The following is a 17,136-nucleotide window of genomic DNA, read 5'->3' as shown; positions in this document are numbered from 1 at the left end:
TGTTTGAAAACCAGTTTGAGATTGAAAGTCAGCAGAAAGGTTGGGGGGGGGGGGTTAGGTAGATTTAACAAGGATGCCACAGGAATGATCAGATTAAGTTGAAGGCGAATCGACAAAATGGCATCTTAAAAACCTAGAAAGATGAGAATATATTATGGAAGAGAGGATGATTGACAATTATCAGAGGCTTGGAAGACATCAAGAATGTATGCCACAAAGAATTGCTTCAAAATTTGGGAGAAGGAAAGGGATAGAGAAACAGAGACAGAGACAGAGAGACAGAGAAAAAAAGAGAAGGGGGGATTTTCTTACTCTTTCATGAACATTCAAATTCAAGTTACAACTCTATAACTTACTATGACCTTGGGCAATCTACTTAATTTCTCTGAACCTTCAATATGGGATTAATAACAGAATAAGGGAAATTAAATGAACAAGCCAAGTGTTACAGTAATTCCCAAGAAATGTTAAAATAATAATAATAGGTAAAACCTGTAAAAAATCATAAAACATGCCAAATATTATGTTAGGCACTTTACAAATAACAACTCATTTGATTCTCACAACAATCCTGGGAGGTTATTATCCTCATTTTATATTTGGAGGAACTGAGGCAAAAAATAACAGATTTTCCTGGAATCAAAAACTAATGAGTATCTGAGGTTGGATTTGAATTCAGGTCTTCTTGAATCCAAGTCTAGAGATCTCTCTACCATATCACCTAACTACCTCATATATATGTATTACACATTATACATATTATATTATACATCATGTATAAGTACATATCCAAATAAATAATATTAAATATATGTATATGACTATTATTAACTATTAGCATGTATGTATGTATATGTATATATATATATATGTATATATATATATATATTTAGGAAAGGATTTCTATTTGAAGGATTTAAAGGATTACTTGGTCAGGAGATATGGAGAGGTATCACGTGAAAAACACAGTAAATGACTATTGCTTTGTTATACCTTAAATAGCCTCCCTCATCATATTAGACTAAATATCATTTCTAAAGGAGATCTGTAAAGTTTGTAGAGTGACAAGCTATGAAACTACCTAGTTTCATATCACCTATCACCTAATTGCTTTTTCATAAAGAAGATAAGTTGCTTTTGGATATGCTTTACACTATCTCATTTGATCACTACCACATTAATAAGGCTGATGTTTGATATGTTATCCACATCTCATTGTCAAGAGACTATGATGCAGAGAAATTGCATATTGTGAAACTGGGGAAAAAAACTCTGATCTTCTGACTTCAAATGCAATGCCTTTTTTATCACATCATACTGTGACACAATACAGTTCACTATGTTAACAATAGTTGAAGAGTATCTGCATCAATTTTTCTAAAATTCTAATTTTAGATAAATTAAGATCAAATTTAAAAGATGTGGCAATTAAACTATTCAACAAGCACTAAATGTGTAGAATTGTGCTCCAGAGATAATACTTTATATTTAAATAATTCTTAGCCGAGACAAACTACTTTTATATATTTCTCAGTGGAGAAATACTAGGAGAAGCAAAAACAAAATGTTGTGACTTACCATGATTTAGAAAAAATAAATTATGTTCCCTCCCCACTCCTACCTCCTATCCAACACTAAATCCCTCACATTAGCTGAAAGCCCAGGAAGACCTTCTGAATCCACATTTTCATATTTTTAAGAATGCATTTTATACAACTCCAAAGCTGAATGAGGCTCATACATAGAAAGCTCCAAACAATAATATTTTCTAGAATGGGTTTAGGAGAAGTTCTGCAAAAAATCAACAAACATGGACAGATAATGGCAAAAGAAAACAGTCTACAGTATCATTTTATCCACACCATTGAGTACAAATGAAAATTCAAAAGGAAAAATCAGTATGTTCTATAATTTTCAGTATTGCTTTGGGTCAGTTGCTACAATATTTAGCGTAAATTGGGATTCTATATTTAAATTAAATAAGAGAGAAAAAAAGCAATGCTTCTGAATGAAGTTCAAGATTTGCTATATCTTCAGGAAATATATAATCTGAAGATCTCTGTTTCTAGAATCAGAAGAACTGAGTGTGTGTGTATATGTATATATATATATATATATATATATATATATATATATATATATATATATATATATGCACACATATATATTTAACTGAGTATATATATCTTTATATACATATATATATATACTCAGTTAAATATATATGTGCACATATATGTACATATATGTGTATGTATGTATGTATACTCCCTGTGTAAGAAGAATGATCAAGTCTCTTAACAAGTTTCCCTATCTTTAAAATGAAGGAAGGAAAATGGATGATTCCTGAGGTTTCTTCCAATTCTAAATTTATAATCATATATGAAAATAATAACTATTTCTTTCTATCTTACATTTTCATGTGGTTAAATTATTATTTGAGTTATTATTATTTTGAGGTTAAATTATTAAGTGTAAAGTGTTGAGATCATAATTGAAAATCAGGGGAAATAGCTTCATGATATATAAAGTACATTAAATTAGAATTGATGATACTTAGATTTAACCACTAACCAGCTAAATTGCCCCTTATAAAATGTGAATATTAGATCTAAATGATGTCCAATTTTAACTCTAATGTTTGATGTTTTGATATTTTGTATACTTCTGTGATTGTCACCTAAGTGGATAGCCATTTCATATCTAAAACAAATAATTTTCCAATATTCCTCATACATAATGAAATAATTCATTTTTTTTTTCTGCTACTAAAAGGCACAGTAAGAGCAAGTGGGTGATAGTTGTCCCAAGAATTTTCTTTAGTTCTCCAAATTTCAATTTCATATTTTTTCTTCTATTGCTCTTATAGGCTTTTACCTCCTGTGGGCCTCATATTTTGGTAGAAGTTCAATATGGTTCACATTATTCCTGTACTAGTATACTTTCTATGCTTAATGCTCGTCTCTTACTAGGCTGGAGTTCCATCTTCCACTATATCCTATGGCTTTATATAAAATGATGTCTTCCAGGTCTTTTTTCTTTAACTCCTTGTTGGTTTAATTAGATGTAATTGTCTATATGGTGTGTGAGCCAATAGAATACATTTAATAAAATGCTCATTGCTAACCAGCAACTGAATTGCTTCCTTCTATTGTATTTTCTTTTGTTTTAGCATTGCAAAATCAAACGATATTTCAAGAACAAAGAAAAGGCTTTGATAAGGTAATTTTTGAAAAATGCATTTGGATAGTAGAGGCAGGGGTATTAGTTAATTAATCAACTTCAATGCAGAATTCTCTGAGTATCAGATGAGGGAAGAAAAACAGAGCATCTAAAAACAAACTGATCTTAGTTATACAGTCCTCTCCCTTGACACACAAAAATAATAAATTTAATTCAATGAACATTTTATAAAGCACCTACTATGTATATGTTACTATGCTAGACTTTAGAAAAAAATAACAATACAGAGTTCTTTCTTGTCCTCTGGGAACTTTTAATTCAATAGAGAAGATAACATTCCATTTTAAGAAAGAAAAAAAAAACCTTTTAATTCAGGTCTGTGATTTCATTGTTATAGGGAAGTATTTATGAGGATATAGTTTTTATTATTTGTATGAAGGGAATACAAAGGATTTGGAAAATTCTACATTATTTTTCTCCTTATTTAAATTCTTGATTGAACAGGTTACATGAATAAAGGAAAGTATAGTTTATTTGCTATGACATAAATAAATAAATAAAACAAAAAGATATTGATGTTTGTTATATATTACAAATAAGTGCAAAAGAGGGGCTGTATTGTTATAGTGGAAAGGTGAGTAATGTGGAAGTTAAGAAGCCTATTTCTAGTTCTGGATATACTAGCATCCCACTATACAGTGTTGAACAGATTATTTTACCTTTGTGGGCCTTAATTTTATTATCTACAAAAAGAAGGTTGAAATAGATGGTTTTTATGGTGCCATCTAGTCCTGACTAAATGTCTATTTTTTGCCTTATAATTGTTTTCCAGGAATCCTGAGGATTTGAGAAGGAACATTATATTCTGTTTTGAGTCCTGATTTGTTTCATTTTTTTTCATGACCTAGACAAAAAGAACAACACTTTTACAGTTTGCAAAACACTTTTTTTTCCACAACAGCCTTTTAAATGACTTCTACAAATATTATTATTCCCATTTTATAAGGAGGACAGCATGTGAAATCAGATAAAGAGAATTCTCATAGTCAAGAAAATCTAGGTTTAAGTCTTATCTATCATTCACTAGCTCTGTGACCATGGACAAATCATTTATCAGTGTCCAGACAGCCCTTTAAGACATTAAAGAGTAGGAGCCAATATACACTGGCAAAAGATTCTATACATATGTATGCATATATGTATACATATATAGATACACACAACAGATACATATGTATGTATTTATGATAACATGTGGGATTAACACACACATATGTAGGTATGTATACACATTGTTGTCATTCAGTCAATCAGTCCTTCATGCAGTTCTTCATGATCTCATGAACCATAGCATACCAATACTATCCATGGGATTTTCTTGACAAAAATACTGGAGTGGTGGATTAAGACAACCAGAAGTTACATGACTTCCTCAGTGTCACATAGTAAGCATCTGAAGAAGGATTTGAACTCAGGTCTTCTTGATTCCAGACCAAAAGCTCTATCCATTGAGCAACTTTTCTCCATATATACATATATACTATGCAGACATTCATATGTATATACATATACACAAATGAATTTATAACAACAAAACTACAAGTCAATTCCACTCCATTCTTCAGTTGAATAAACTGAGACTCAGAAAAGTTAAGCTGCTTGTTCAAGGTTATGCATTTAGTGACAGAGATGACACTCCAACTCTAGTGTTCATTCTACTACCACACAATGTAGATAAAGAGGGGAACTAACTTAGAGATTATTTCAGTACAACTCACCTCATTTTTCTGCTAAAATATTTAAGTAAGACTATGTAACAAAACATTTGATAGTTTCCCATTCTAATTTTATGGATGAAATAGAGAAATGTGAACCAGACACCTAGATATATTAATTCAAAGCTGGAGAAAATCAGTCTGGTTGTATGTATTCTTGCATTTCAATTATCACAAAAGCAATTTCTCCTTATTGAGAGTATCTTAGATTTCTTTTAAATTTAGAAATAGTACAGTTGAATTATTTAGTAAGGATCTGTCATGGGAATTTTCTGTATTTATATTACACAGACTGAAGACTATTTAAAGCACAAGATCAGAAATAGGCCTCAAGGGACCAACTTGATCAACATGCACATATTACAAGGTAAGTCTGCAATGATACAAACCACATTTTCATGTTAGACTTCTTTTCCCTTGAGTTCATCTCTTTTGAATTGCAAAGTTATTTTCTCTGCTTCTTTGTTTTCTGATTCAAAATAAAAATGTTATGCAATTATCGAGTATCAATATGACATGGCTTCAAATCTTTCCTCTGTTTTATATTAATTACATAATCATAGATAATTCACATAACTTGGCCATTCCTCAAGGTGACCTTCTAAAATTGTGTGGGGAAAAAACTGCAGCAATGAATTTCTAGAGTTTACACTTACAGAATTGCTGATTTGAATTGATGGAGGAAGATTCTACACTATGAACATTAAACCATAGGTCTAGATGAGAGATAGAATCAGAGAGAAAGCAATAGAGAATCAGAGAGACAGAAGTAAGAAAAAGAATAGAGAGAAGAAACAGAGATGGATAGAAAGAAAGATAGGGATAAACAGAGATATAGAGAAAAGGAGATAAAAAAGACACAAAGAAAGAAGAAAGAGACAGAGAGACAGAAACAGAAACAGAGACAGACAGGAAAATTATGTGCTGGGAAAGAAGGGAGCTGTTTCCAGTAGAGAGTTGGACTATATTACCTCTGAAGTACCCTCTAACTTTATTATTCTATGATCTTATATATCAAGTACTGGACAAACCAGAGGTCCTCTGTTGTAGTTTCAAATATACAAAGTTGGTTGATTCATCCCACTTTCTCTTCTTAAAATTGCTCTTGAGCCCAATATGAGAGGGAGGGAATAGAAAAATGGGTGGTGCTCCCTTGTAATACTTGGTACAAGAAAGGAAAGTATCCTAGAAAAGAAGGGAGGATAATAGTAAGGAAGAAGGCAAAGAAAGGCCACCTTGCTCAAAACATTTATCTTTATTCTTTTAAAATCCAAGTGCCTCTGGAAAGAACCAAGCTTTACTTAGGTCTTAGAATAAATTACTTTTTTTTTTTTTTTTTAGAAAATCAGATCAATAGTAACCTAATATCATCTGAACTCAAGTAATCCATTTTAATTGGAATAGGAAGGAGGGGATATTTTGGAACTGAAGAGCTGGACAAAGTAGAGTATGAGATTTTTAACATCGTGAATGGAGAAGGGGAATAGAAACAGATTACGGAGGAGTTCAGAAAATTAAGAAACAAAGGTAAACAGCCTATTTTTCATTTTTTCCCTTAAAGGCCTTTCCAGTATCTGGTGATGGTGGCATATAAAATCTATTCAAGGGGAATAGGAAGAATTCAGAATGGCTATTCTCTTTGGCAAAAAAAAAAAAAAAAGTTTTATTTAGGGAAGAGGCTATAAACAAAATGAAGGGATACAATAGACATAAGGAATGGTAACTATGAAATAGGGTGGGAGAGCCTATGAAAGACAAATTCCTCAGTGAACTCACAATTACCCAGTAGAAAGGGAGCAACTCATGAGATTGGGATATGCTCTAACTGGTAGGCTAAATTGTGAAATGGACTTAGCACCTTAACACAGTTTGTTAGCTGTAAGGAGGAAAAATGGAGTTGAGAAGCATAGTGTTCTTAGGGAAGTATACTATGTGGCATGGGGAAAGGGAGAGGGAAAGACACCATGAAGCAGAGTGCCTGCAGTAACAGACTGACCCAAAGGAAGACAGCAGCCATGGGATGGCTCATAAGTAGATTTTATAGGGAAAATTTGACTCTGGAGACATGACTGGGATTTCTTACAAGGCATGGCAAGGTGAGATTGCTCCAGGCCTCTAGAGAGAGTGGATCTCAGGAGTTTGTCATAACTTGAATTTCAGACTGGTAAACCTCCTCAGAGGGTGGGACCATGATGGAGCTAAACTAATTTCTATCAGAGCCTTCTCCCTGCCTGTCTCAGGGATTAGTTCCTCTGATAACCATACCTAATACTAAAGTCCTTATCAATGATCAATTCAGGGTTGGTTTAACATCAAGAAAATTATTAATATAATTGATTATATCAATAATAACTTTTAAAATCATATAATTATATCAGTAGATGCTGAAAAAGCATCTATTTGTTCAACTTATTTTTATTAAAAACACTTGAAAGAATTGGCATAAATAGTTTTTTTCTTAAATTAATAAGCATTTATCTAAGACTAAGAAGTATTATTTGTAATGAGGCTAAATTAGAAATCTTTCCAGTAAGATCAGGTGTGAAACAAGGAAACAAAGATGACAACTGTCACCAATTTTATTCAATATTGCATTGGAAATCTTATCAATAGCAATAAGGGAAGGAAAAGAAATAGAAGTGATCAGAATAAGGAAGGAGGTAATAACAAAGTTATTTCTTTTTGAAGATAATATGATGATATACTTATAAAATTCCAAAGACTCAACTAAAAAGTTAGTTGAGACAATAATTTTAGCAATGTATTAGCATTTCTACATGTCACAAACAAAACTTTGCAAGAAGAGATAATTTAAAAACATCATTTAAAATAATTCTATATTGTATAAAATATGTGGAAGTATGCCTGCCAAGACAAACCCAGTAACTATGCAAACAAAATTATAAAAAAATTATGCAAATAAAATCACAATTAAATTTTTGGAAAAAGATTTGGGGATAAGAATTCATTTTTTGGAAAAAAATTTTTAGAAAACTGGAATGCAGAATGGCAAACCTGAGTGTAGACTAAAATGTTAGGCCATTTACCAAATTACGGTCAAAATGGATACATGACCCAGATTTGAAGAGAAATTTTATAAGCAAATTAGAACATGGAACATATTATTTATCAGACTTAAGGATAAGCAAAGAAGTTATGAACAAAAAAGAAATAAAGAACAAATGTAGATGTAAAATGGATAATTTTATTACATTAAATTTAAAAATTATACCAAAAAATTAAATGCAATCAAGATCAGAAATAAAGCAGAAAGTGTGTAGGGGGGAGATTTATAGACAGATTCTCAGACAAAGATCTGGTAATTCAAATATATAAAGAACTATCTCAAATCTTTAAGAACATGAGTCATTCCCTACTATATAAATAGATAGGAAATTTTCTGATGAAGAAATCAAAACAACTTATATGAAAAAAATGCTCTGTCATTATTGATTAGAGAAATACAAATTAAAACTACCTTGAGATATTATTCTATATCTACCAGATTGACTAAAATGATAAAAGAAGCAAGGCCAATATTGGAGAAAATATGGAAAAATTGGGACATTAATTTATTGTTGGTGGAATTATGAACAGATCCAACCATTTAGGAGAGCAATCTAGACTTTTATACCTGGAAGTATATTGTTGTTGTTGTTTGGTCTTTTGTTGTTGAAGACATGACATCAGGGAAGTGATGCCATGACATCCAAGTGAGTTAAATTTAAGTGAGGAAAAGCTATGGAAGATAACCTGCCTCACTTTCCTTCCAAAGTTATCTAGGTCTAAAACCAATCTCAAAAGCAAGGTCAAGATAACTGGAGATGTCCCTGGATGAAATGGGAAACCTTGGCTTTTTTAAGCTAGTCTTCAACAAGTCTCAGTTTGACTGAGTTTGTACCCATTCAATGATTAAGGCTACATAGCAAGTTAAAGCAAAGCATCTCTTCTTTCACCTAGTATACAAAAAAATCTAAATAAATAAAACAAATGAATGATGGTGGGGAAGACTTTTAGCATTTCTGGCCAAAGCAGAAATGACTGCTATTTATAATCTATCTGAGTCAATCAGGCCCAAAAAATGATCAAATGGGGTTTGGTCTAGCATGTATTGGTGGCCAATTAGAATCGGATTAATTTTGGCTTAAGGCCTAGCTTTGAGAAATCTAGCCAGTAAATTCCATGATATTTTGGGAGGATTTAGAGGTGCAAAAGAGAAAAAAATGTTTTTAAGAGCATCCATAGGTAAGGGTATGATACTCTATGTGGACAGAGGAAGGAAAGAAGGGAAAGTCTTAGGCCATGGAAGAGCTTAAAAGGGATTTTGAAAATCAAATAAAAGAGGTAGAGAAAAAAATTGGGAAGATAAAATGAGAGTGAGGTAAAAAGAGATACAAAAAACTAATGAGGAGAATAACAATTAAGGTGGTGGCTAGCATTTACACTCTTTCTGTTATTGTTTGCTTGCATTTTTGTTTTTCTTCCCAGGTTATTTTTACCTTCTTTCTAAGTCCAATTTTTCTTGTGTATCAAGACAACTGTATACATATATATATATACATATATATATGTTGTATTTAATATATACTTTAACATATTTAACATATTTAACATGTATAGGACTATTGCCATCTAGGGGAAGGGATAGAGGGAAAGAGGGGAAAAATTGGAACAGAAGTTTTTGCAAGGATCAATGTTGAAAAATTACCCATGCACATGTTTTTTTATTGACAAAAATTATAATCTAGGACCAATCTTGGCCAATGTTATGATTTTTATTCTGTTCTTTGTTCTATAGTTATTAAAAATACATTGCACTCTCAATTCAGTCTTTTAATAAGGGGGAGAGCCATTAGACCCATCCTTTATTATGGATTGTATGGCCTTGTTAATAAATGTTAAATTGCTTAGGTTATTGTCTCAGTTAAATTGCCTTGAGTTAAATTTGACATTACCTTTACAACAATTCTTGCATAAACCTTCTTTCCTTGAGCATCTCTAACTTGGCATATCCAAAATTGAACATATTATCTACTTCTCCATCCCCAAATTACCCCACTAAAGAAAAAACATTATTTCTTCAAAGTATATAGGTATATATCTAAATACTTTGACCTAGCTTGGTTTATTTCTAAAGATAATTAGGAAAAAGGGAAAAGAATGTATATGTTCTAAAATATTTATATCATTTCTCTTTGTAGTGGCAAAGAACTGAAAATTATAAGGATATATCGAATGGGGAACAGCTGAACAATTTGTAGTATATGATTGTGATGGAATACTACCATGTCATAATAAATGAGCTCAGTGATTTTAGAAAAACATGAAAAGACTTGTTTGATGTAATGAAGGGCAAAATGAGCAGAAGCAAGAGAATATTGCATAAAGTAACAGCAATATTATTTTAAGAATGACTTTGAATGAATGAGTTACTTTAACTTATTATAAATATCCTAATTAATCATAAGGGACATATGAAGATATTATCTTTATCCCAAAGAAAGAATTGATAAATAGTATATATAAAATAATTTTCTATTTGGGTCTAATGGTAGCCATGTCTAGGACAGGGAGAGGGAAGGAAAAAAAAAAGAAATATAGGTGATAATTTTATTGTATATTTGAAAGAAAAAGCAAATCATATGTACTAGATTTGTAGTTTCACAGGCAATCATCTTTTTTTATTGTGCTATGTTATGGAAATTCTTGTTTTATCCCATAAAGTCAAAATAAAGTTTAGTGATTTTTTAAAAAAGAGGTAATGGTCAGGGTGGTACTGGTTAGAGATAAATTATACTCGTGTGGAAGAATTGGATGAAAAGAAGGACTGAAAAGTACAATTGTGAGGAACAATAGAATATAGGGAAATATACAAAGAGTAATTATAACTTTGAATGTGAATGATACGAACATTTTGCCACCTAGCTAAACTTGAGAGAATTTGTTTCCTTTGACTTGGTATATTGGGCAATAAAACTGAATACTTAATAAGGGATGGTCGAAATGTAGACGAAAAACTAATTGGAGACTAATCTTAAAGGATGAGTAGGTTAAAGAATAAATAATAGAAACAATCAATATTTCCATTAAAGAGAATGAAAAGAATGTGACAACATATCAAAACTTAAACAATACAGCAAAAGCAGTAAATAGGAAAGTGTATATCTCCAAATGCTTGCATCAATAAAATAGAGAAAGATCAGACCAATGAATTGTGTGTACATTAAAAAAAAAAAGCCTAGAAAAAGAACAAATAAAATTTCTGTCAAAATGCTAACTTGGAAATCCTAAAAATTAAAGGTGAGATTAATAAAACTGAATGTAAAAATTGAATTAATAAATAAAACCAATAAAATAGATAAACCATTGATAAATGTGATTTTTAAAGAGAGAGAGAAAAAATAGGGAGGAGGAGGCATGGTGGCAAAGTCTGGACATATAGAATCAGAGTCAGATAAAGAATGAAGCATGGTTGTTCTATGCTCTTCCTCAAAATGGAGGTACCAGAAAGAACTCAATGGGAAAAGGAGTTCTAACTTGAGAAAACCATAGGAGAGGGAGATGAGAATGATGAAATGGAAGAGCAGGCATGATAGTGAAACTCTGGTTGTACTCAAAAGTCCCTTGTGGCTCCCAACTGTGTGTGGCATAAAATACAAACTCACATATGTGATTTAAAACCCTTCACATAAAGCTAATCTTACAGTCCTCTTCATGCAATTTGTATTCCAGCCACATTATTTCACATTCTTAGCAACAAGCCTTATTTCACTTTTATCTTTGTACCCTCAGTTCCCAGCAAAGCATTTTCCAAATAGTAGCTGTTTGATAAAAACTTGTTGAATGAATAAATGGGGAGACCAACTTGAAAGAATGTAAGAACACATGACGGGTAACACAGTAACAGTGGGAGATTGTTAGATTGGAAAGGATCTAGATTGTGAGGATAAGAAGTTCCAACTTGATTCTATAGACAGTAGGAAGATGTTGAAAATGTTTGAAGGGAGGTTCAAGATACTTTAATACTTTTCTAGACATTTTAGGAAGATTAAATTGAAGGGAGAAGGTGAGTTGCTTTTGGTGGGGTGAGGGGAAAGAAACTAAAATTAGGAAAGTTGCAATGATCCGGTCTAGCTCCTCTGAAGGGCTCAGAATAAGTCCTTAAATGAGAAGGTCCGGGCTAGCTCTGAAGGGCTCAGAATAAGTCCTTGTCAGGATAAGCAAAAGTCCTTGCTCCACGTTGTGGACACCAATTTGTAATGTGCTATTGTCTCCAGAAACTGCGGATCACACTCTGGTCTAGAGGAGAGACTTCTTCCTCCAGAGAGCCGCCTCAAGTCTCTCTCTCTCCCAGAGAGCCGCTCTAACTCTGGTCCAGACAAGACTCTCTATCTCTCCAGTGCCCCCCTCTTTTATTTTCCCAGAGAATGGGCGTGGGATAACGCAAGGGCTTCTGAGAAAAATTACTTCAACCAATGAACTTGCTCCTCCTAAGCATGCAAGCTCCTCCCCCAGGAGTTCATAAGTAAAACTCCCAGTAAAGGCCAGAACTAGAGAATTGTTAAGTACCGACTTAGCACTTAGTAAGAACCTAACAGAAAGTCAGTTACGAGGCTATTGCAATATTTAATTTATTAGATGGTATAGACCTAGACTAGATTAATAATAAAAGAGTAGGATTGAAAAAGTTTGTGAATGTTTTGCCTCTTCTGAAATTAATAGAGATAATAAATTTATATAACAAACAGAAATTTAAAATAGATGATGTTGAAAGTGATGAAACTTTTATTTTGTAACCTTTAATGATAACAATGGATGAAGTTTTAATGTGCTCATAAAGCCCTAGTGCTCTACAAAAAAATAAGTAAGCTTCCTGAAACATCTAAAAGCAAGTTCAGAGAAAGATTTAGGACTCTTGAGCTATTCACCTAGTAACCAAATATTATTTCCTATTCTTTTCATAACCAATTTACTTTGTTTTTTCTCTGTATATTTTCTTCCCTATTCCTTATTTGGAACTTATCTCATGCTTTATAACCCATTTGTTACTTTATTCATGTTAATTGATAATGTTATTGCTGAAAGATGATAAAACATGTTTTGATACTTTGTTGTAACTGTAGGCAAAAAAGTAATAGAGTTAAGAACTGATAGTTTTATATTTCTACCTTTTAGAAACAACTGCAGAGGGATCCATTCCAGCCTCTCAAATAAAGCTTAAAAGAGCCCGACTTGCAGATGACCTGACTGAAAAAATTGTTCTCAGGCAAAGTCTCCGGGAATTAGTGGAGAAGAATAGAATTCCTGTTGACTCAACTATGAAAGAATCTGTGAAAGGTAGTTAAAGCAAAATACAATTGTCTCCCGTGTTATATGGGCAGAAAAAAGTTGTTACTCTGTGATAACACATTATGACATGAGGTCCTCAGATTATAAAATCATCATATAATGTAGTTTTATGAAATTTTCCATACACACACAGGTTTTTATGTACAGTATGAGACAATTATTCTTACATCTTGACATCCCATCTTTGTCCATATCTTCCAAACGTTTTGTTGCCCATGATAGTTCACATGCTTTATATAATTTGTGAGGCATTTGGAAGATATGCAATTTTTTCCAAATATTTCACAATTTTCTAATTCCTTGATTAAGGTATATTTATTACCCTTTCCAAATTCTTTCTTTTTAACTAATACTTCCTGGAAAAGGTAGCATTAAAAATTTAATGTTCAAAATTTTGAGTCAGAGAGGTAGCAGACAACTTTCCAAATTTTGAATTTATATTGCAAGATAAATATCCTCACTGGGAATTCCTACACCAGTAAAAAATCATAGGTTATTATATATTTTTTTTATTTTCTACTTTAGTTTTTGTTAATTTATAATTATAATTTTTTGACAGTACATATGCATGGGTAATTTTTTACAACATTATCCCTTGCTCTCACTTCTGTTCCAAATTTTCCCCTCCTTCCACTAACTTCCTCCTCTAGATGGCAGGCAGTCCCATATATGTTAAATATGTTATAGTATATCCTAGATACAATATATGTGTGCAGAACTGAATTTTTTGTTGCATAGAAAGAATTGGATTCAGGAGGTAAAAATAACCTGGGAAGAAAAACAAAAATGCAAACAATTCACATTCATTTCCCAGTGTTCCTTTTCTGGCTGTAGCTAATTCTGTTCAACATTGATCGATAGGAACTGAATTAGATCTTCTTTTTGTTGAAGATATCCACTTCCATCAGAATACATCCTCATATAGTATTGTTGTTGAAGTGTATAATGATCTCCTGTTTCTGCTCATTTCACTCAACATCAATTCATGTAAGTCTCTCCAAGCCTCCCTTCATTCATCCTGCTGGTCATTTCTTACAGAACAATAATATTCCATAATATTCATATACTAAAATTTACCCAACCATTCTCCAATTGATGGACTTCCATTCATTTTCCAGTTTCTAGCCACTAAAAAAAGGGCTACCACAAACATTTTGGCACATTCAGGTCCCTTTCCCTTCTTTAGTATTTCTTTGGGATATAAGCTGAATCAAAGGGCATACACAGTTTGATAACTTTTTGGGCATAATTCCAGATTACTCTCCACAATGGTTTCACAACTCTACCAACAATGTATCAGTGTCCCAGTTTTCCCACATCCCCTCCAACATTCATCATTATTTTTTCCTGTCATCTTAGCCAATATGATAGGTGTGTAGTGATATCTCAGAGTTGTCTTAATTTACATTTCTCTGCCATAATACTATCCCCAGATTATGCTTTTTTTTCTTGCTCCCCCTGAACCCCTTCTCCAGTAATAAACTTATGGGCCCCACTTGCATCACACAGCCCTCCCTCTTTAGTATCCCTCTCTCCTCCCTTTAAATCCCTTCCCCTTTTTTGTATCCTTTACTTATTACTCTTTTCCTTTTCCCTTTTTCTGTCCCACTTTTTAATGAGGTGAGAGAGATTTCTCTGTAAAACAAATATGTCAATTATTTTCTCTTTGAGCCAACTCCAAGGGAGTAAGATTTACACAATGTTCCTCTCCCTTTCTAAATTCCCTCAGATAGTGATTTGGAACACTCTTTCATATGAGTGGAAATAGTTTCAATTTCATCATCTGGAAATTGTCTGTTCATATCCTTTGATCCTTTATCAATTGGAGAATGGTTTGATTTCTTATAAATTAGAGTCAGTTCTCTATATATTTTGGAAATGAGGCCATTATCAGAACCTTTAACTGTAAAAATGTTTTCCCAGTTTGTTATTTCCCTTCTAACCTTGTTTGCATTAGTTTTGTTTGTACAAAAGCTTTTTAATTTGATGTAATCAAAATTTTCTATTTTGTGATCAATAATGAACTCTAGTTCTTCTTTGGTCACAAATTCCTTTCTCCTCCACAAGTCTGAGAGGTAAATTATCTTATGTTCCTCTAATTTATTTATGATTTCATTCTTTTTTTTTTATTATATATATATATATATATATATATATATATTATAATATTATCCCTTGTATTCATTTTTCCAAATTACCCCCCCTCCCTCTATTCCCTCCCCCCGACGACAGGCAATACCATACATTTTACATGTGTTACAATATAGTCTAGGTACAATACATGTGTGCGAATATATGATTTCATTCTTTATGCCTAAATCATGGACCCACTTTGATCTTATCTTGTTATGTGATGTTAAGTGTGGGTCCATGCCTAATTTCTGCCATACTAATTTCCAGTTTTCCCAGCAGTTTTTTTCAAATAATGACTTCTTATCCCAAAAGTGGGGATATTTGTATTTGTCAAACACTAGATTGCTATAGTTGTTCACTATTTTGTCCTGTAAATCTAACCTATTCCACTGATAAACTAGTCTATTTCTTAGCCAATACCAAATGGTTTTGGTGACTGTTGCTTTATAATATAGTTTTAGGTCAGGTACAGCTAGGCCACCTTCATTTGCTTTTTTTATTTTCATTAATTCTCTTGAAATTCTCGACTTTTTGTTCTTCCATATGAATTTTGTTGTTATTTTTCTATGTCATTAAAATAGTTTCTTGGGAGTCTAATTGGTATAGTACTAAATAAATAGAGTTGTTTAAGGAGTATTGTCATCTTTATTATACTCGCTCAGCCTATCCAAGAGCACTTAATGTCTTTCCAATTATTTAAATCTGACTTTATTTTTGTGGCAAGTGTTTTGTAATTTTGCTCATATAATTGCTCACTTTTCTTTGGTAGATAGATTCCCAAATATTTTATATTATTGACAGTTATTTTGAATGGAATTTCTCTTGGTATATCTTGCTGTTGGATTTTGTTGGTGATGTATAAAAATGCTGAGGATTTATGTGGATTAATTTTGTATCCTGCAATTTTGCTAAAGTTGTGAATTATTTCTAATAGCTTTTTAGTAGAATCTCTGGGGTTCTCTATACCATCATATCATCTGCAAAGAGTGATAGCCTGGTCTCCTCATTATCTACTCTAATTTCTTTAATCTCTTTCTTGACTCTTATTGCCAAGGCTAGAGTTTCTAATACGATATTGAATAGTAATGGTGATAGTGGGCAACCTTTTTTCACTCCTGATCTTACTGGGAAAAGTTCCAGTTTATCCCCATTACATATGGTGCTTACTGATTGTTTTAAATATATGCTCCTGACTATTTTAAGGAATAGTCCATTTATTCCTACACTCTCAAGTATTTTTCATAGGAATGGATGTTGAATTTTATCAAATGCCTTTTATGCATCTATTGAGATGATCATGTGGTTTTTGTTAATTTGATTATTAATATGGTCAATTATACTAATAGTTTTCCTAATATTGAACCAATCCTGCATTCCTGGTATAAATCCTACTTGATCACGGTGTATTATCCTGAATATGATTTTCTGTAGTCTTTTTCCTAATATCTTATTTAAGATTTTAGCATCAATATTCATTAGGGAGATTGGTCTACAGTTTTCTTTCTCAGTTTTCAACCTGAGTTTAGGTATCAGTCCCATGTCTATGTCATAAAAGGAATTTTGTAGGACTCCTTCACTCCCTATTTTTTCAAATAATTTATATAACATTGAGGCTAATTGTTCTTTAAATGTTTGGTAGAATTCACATGTAAATCCATCTGGTCCTGGGGATTTTTTCTTAGAGAGCTGATTAATA

At 32.2% G+C, this 17,136-nt stretch overlaps 1 protein-coding gene across 12 annotated transcripts in view; it reads left to right on the top strand.

The window, feature by feature from the left end:
- Positions 1 to 17,136, top strand: part of MYOCD (myocardin) — a 123,839-nt gene that overhangs the window by 42,633 nt on the left and 64,070 nt on the right. For 7 of the 12 annotated variants that reach the window (XM_074312032.1, XM_074312035.1, XM_074312031.1 and 4 more), the window contains 3 exons: positions 3,173 to 3,222; positions 5,250 to 5,325; positions 13,134 to 13,295. In XM_074312032.1, coding sequence (XP_074168133.1) covers positions 3,173 to 3,222; positions 5,250 to 5,325; positions 13,134 to 13,295 — 288 coding nt within the window. Of the gene's footprint in view, positions 1 to 3,172; positions 3,223 to 5,249; positions 5,326 to 6,299; positions 6,486 to 13,133; positions 13,296 to 17,136 lie in introns of all 12 variants that reach the window. The other 5 variants (XM_074312040.1, XM_074312038.1, XM_074312041.1 and 2 more) reach the window with 5 other exon arrangements.

This window comes from Sminthopsis crassicaudata, chromosome 4, assembly GCF_048593235.1.
Source record: "Sminthopsis crassicaudata isolate SCR6 chromosome 4, ASM4859323v1, whole genome shotgun sequence".
Classification (NCBI taxonomy): domain Eukaryota; kingdom Metazoa; phylum Chordata; class Mammalia; order Dasyuromorphia; family Dasyuridae; genus Sminthopsis; species Sminthopsis crassicaudata.
The sequence above is the reverse complement of the archived record's forward strand: the minus strand, read 5'-3'. Positions and strand labels throughout refer to the sequence as shown.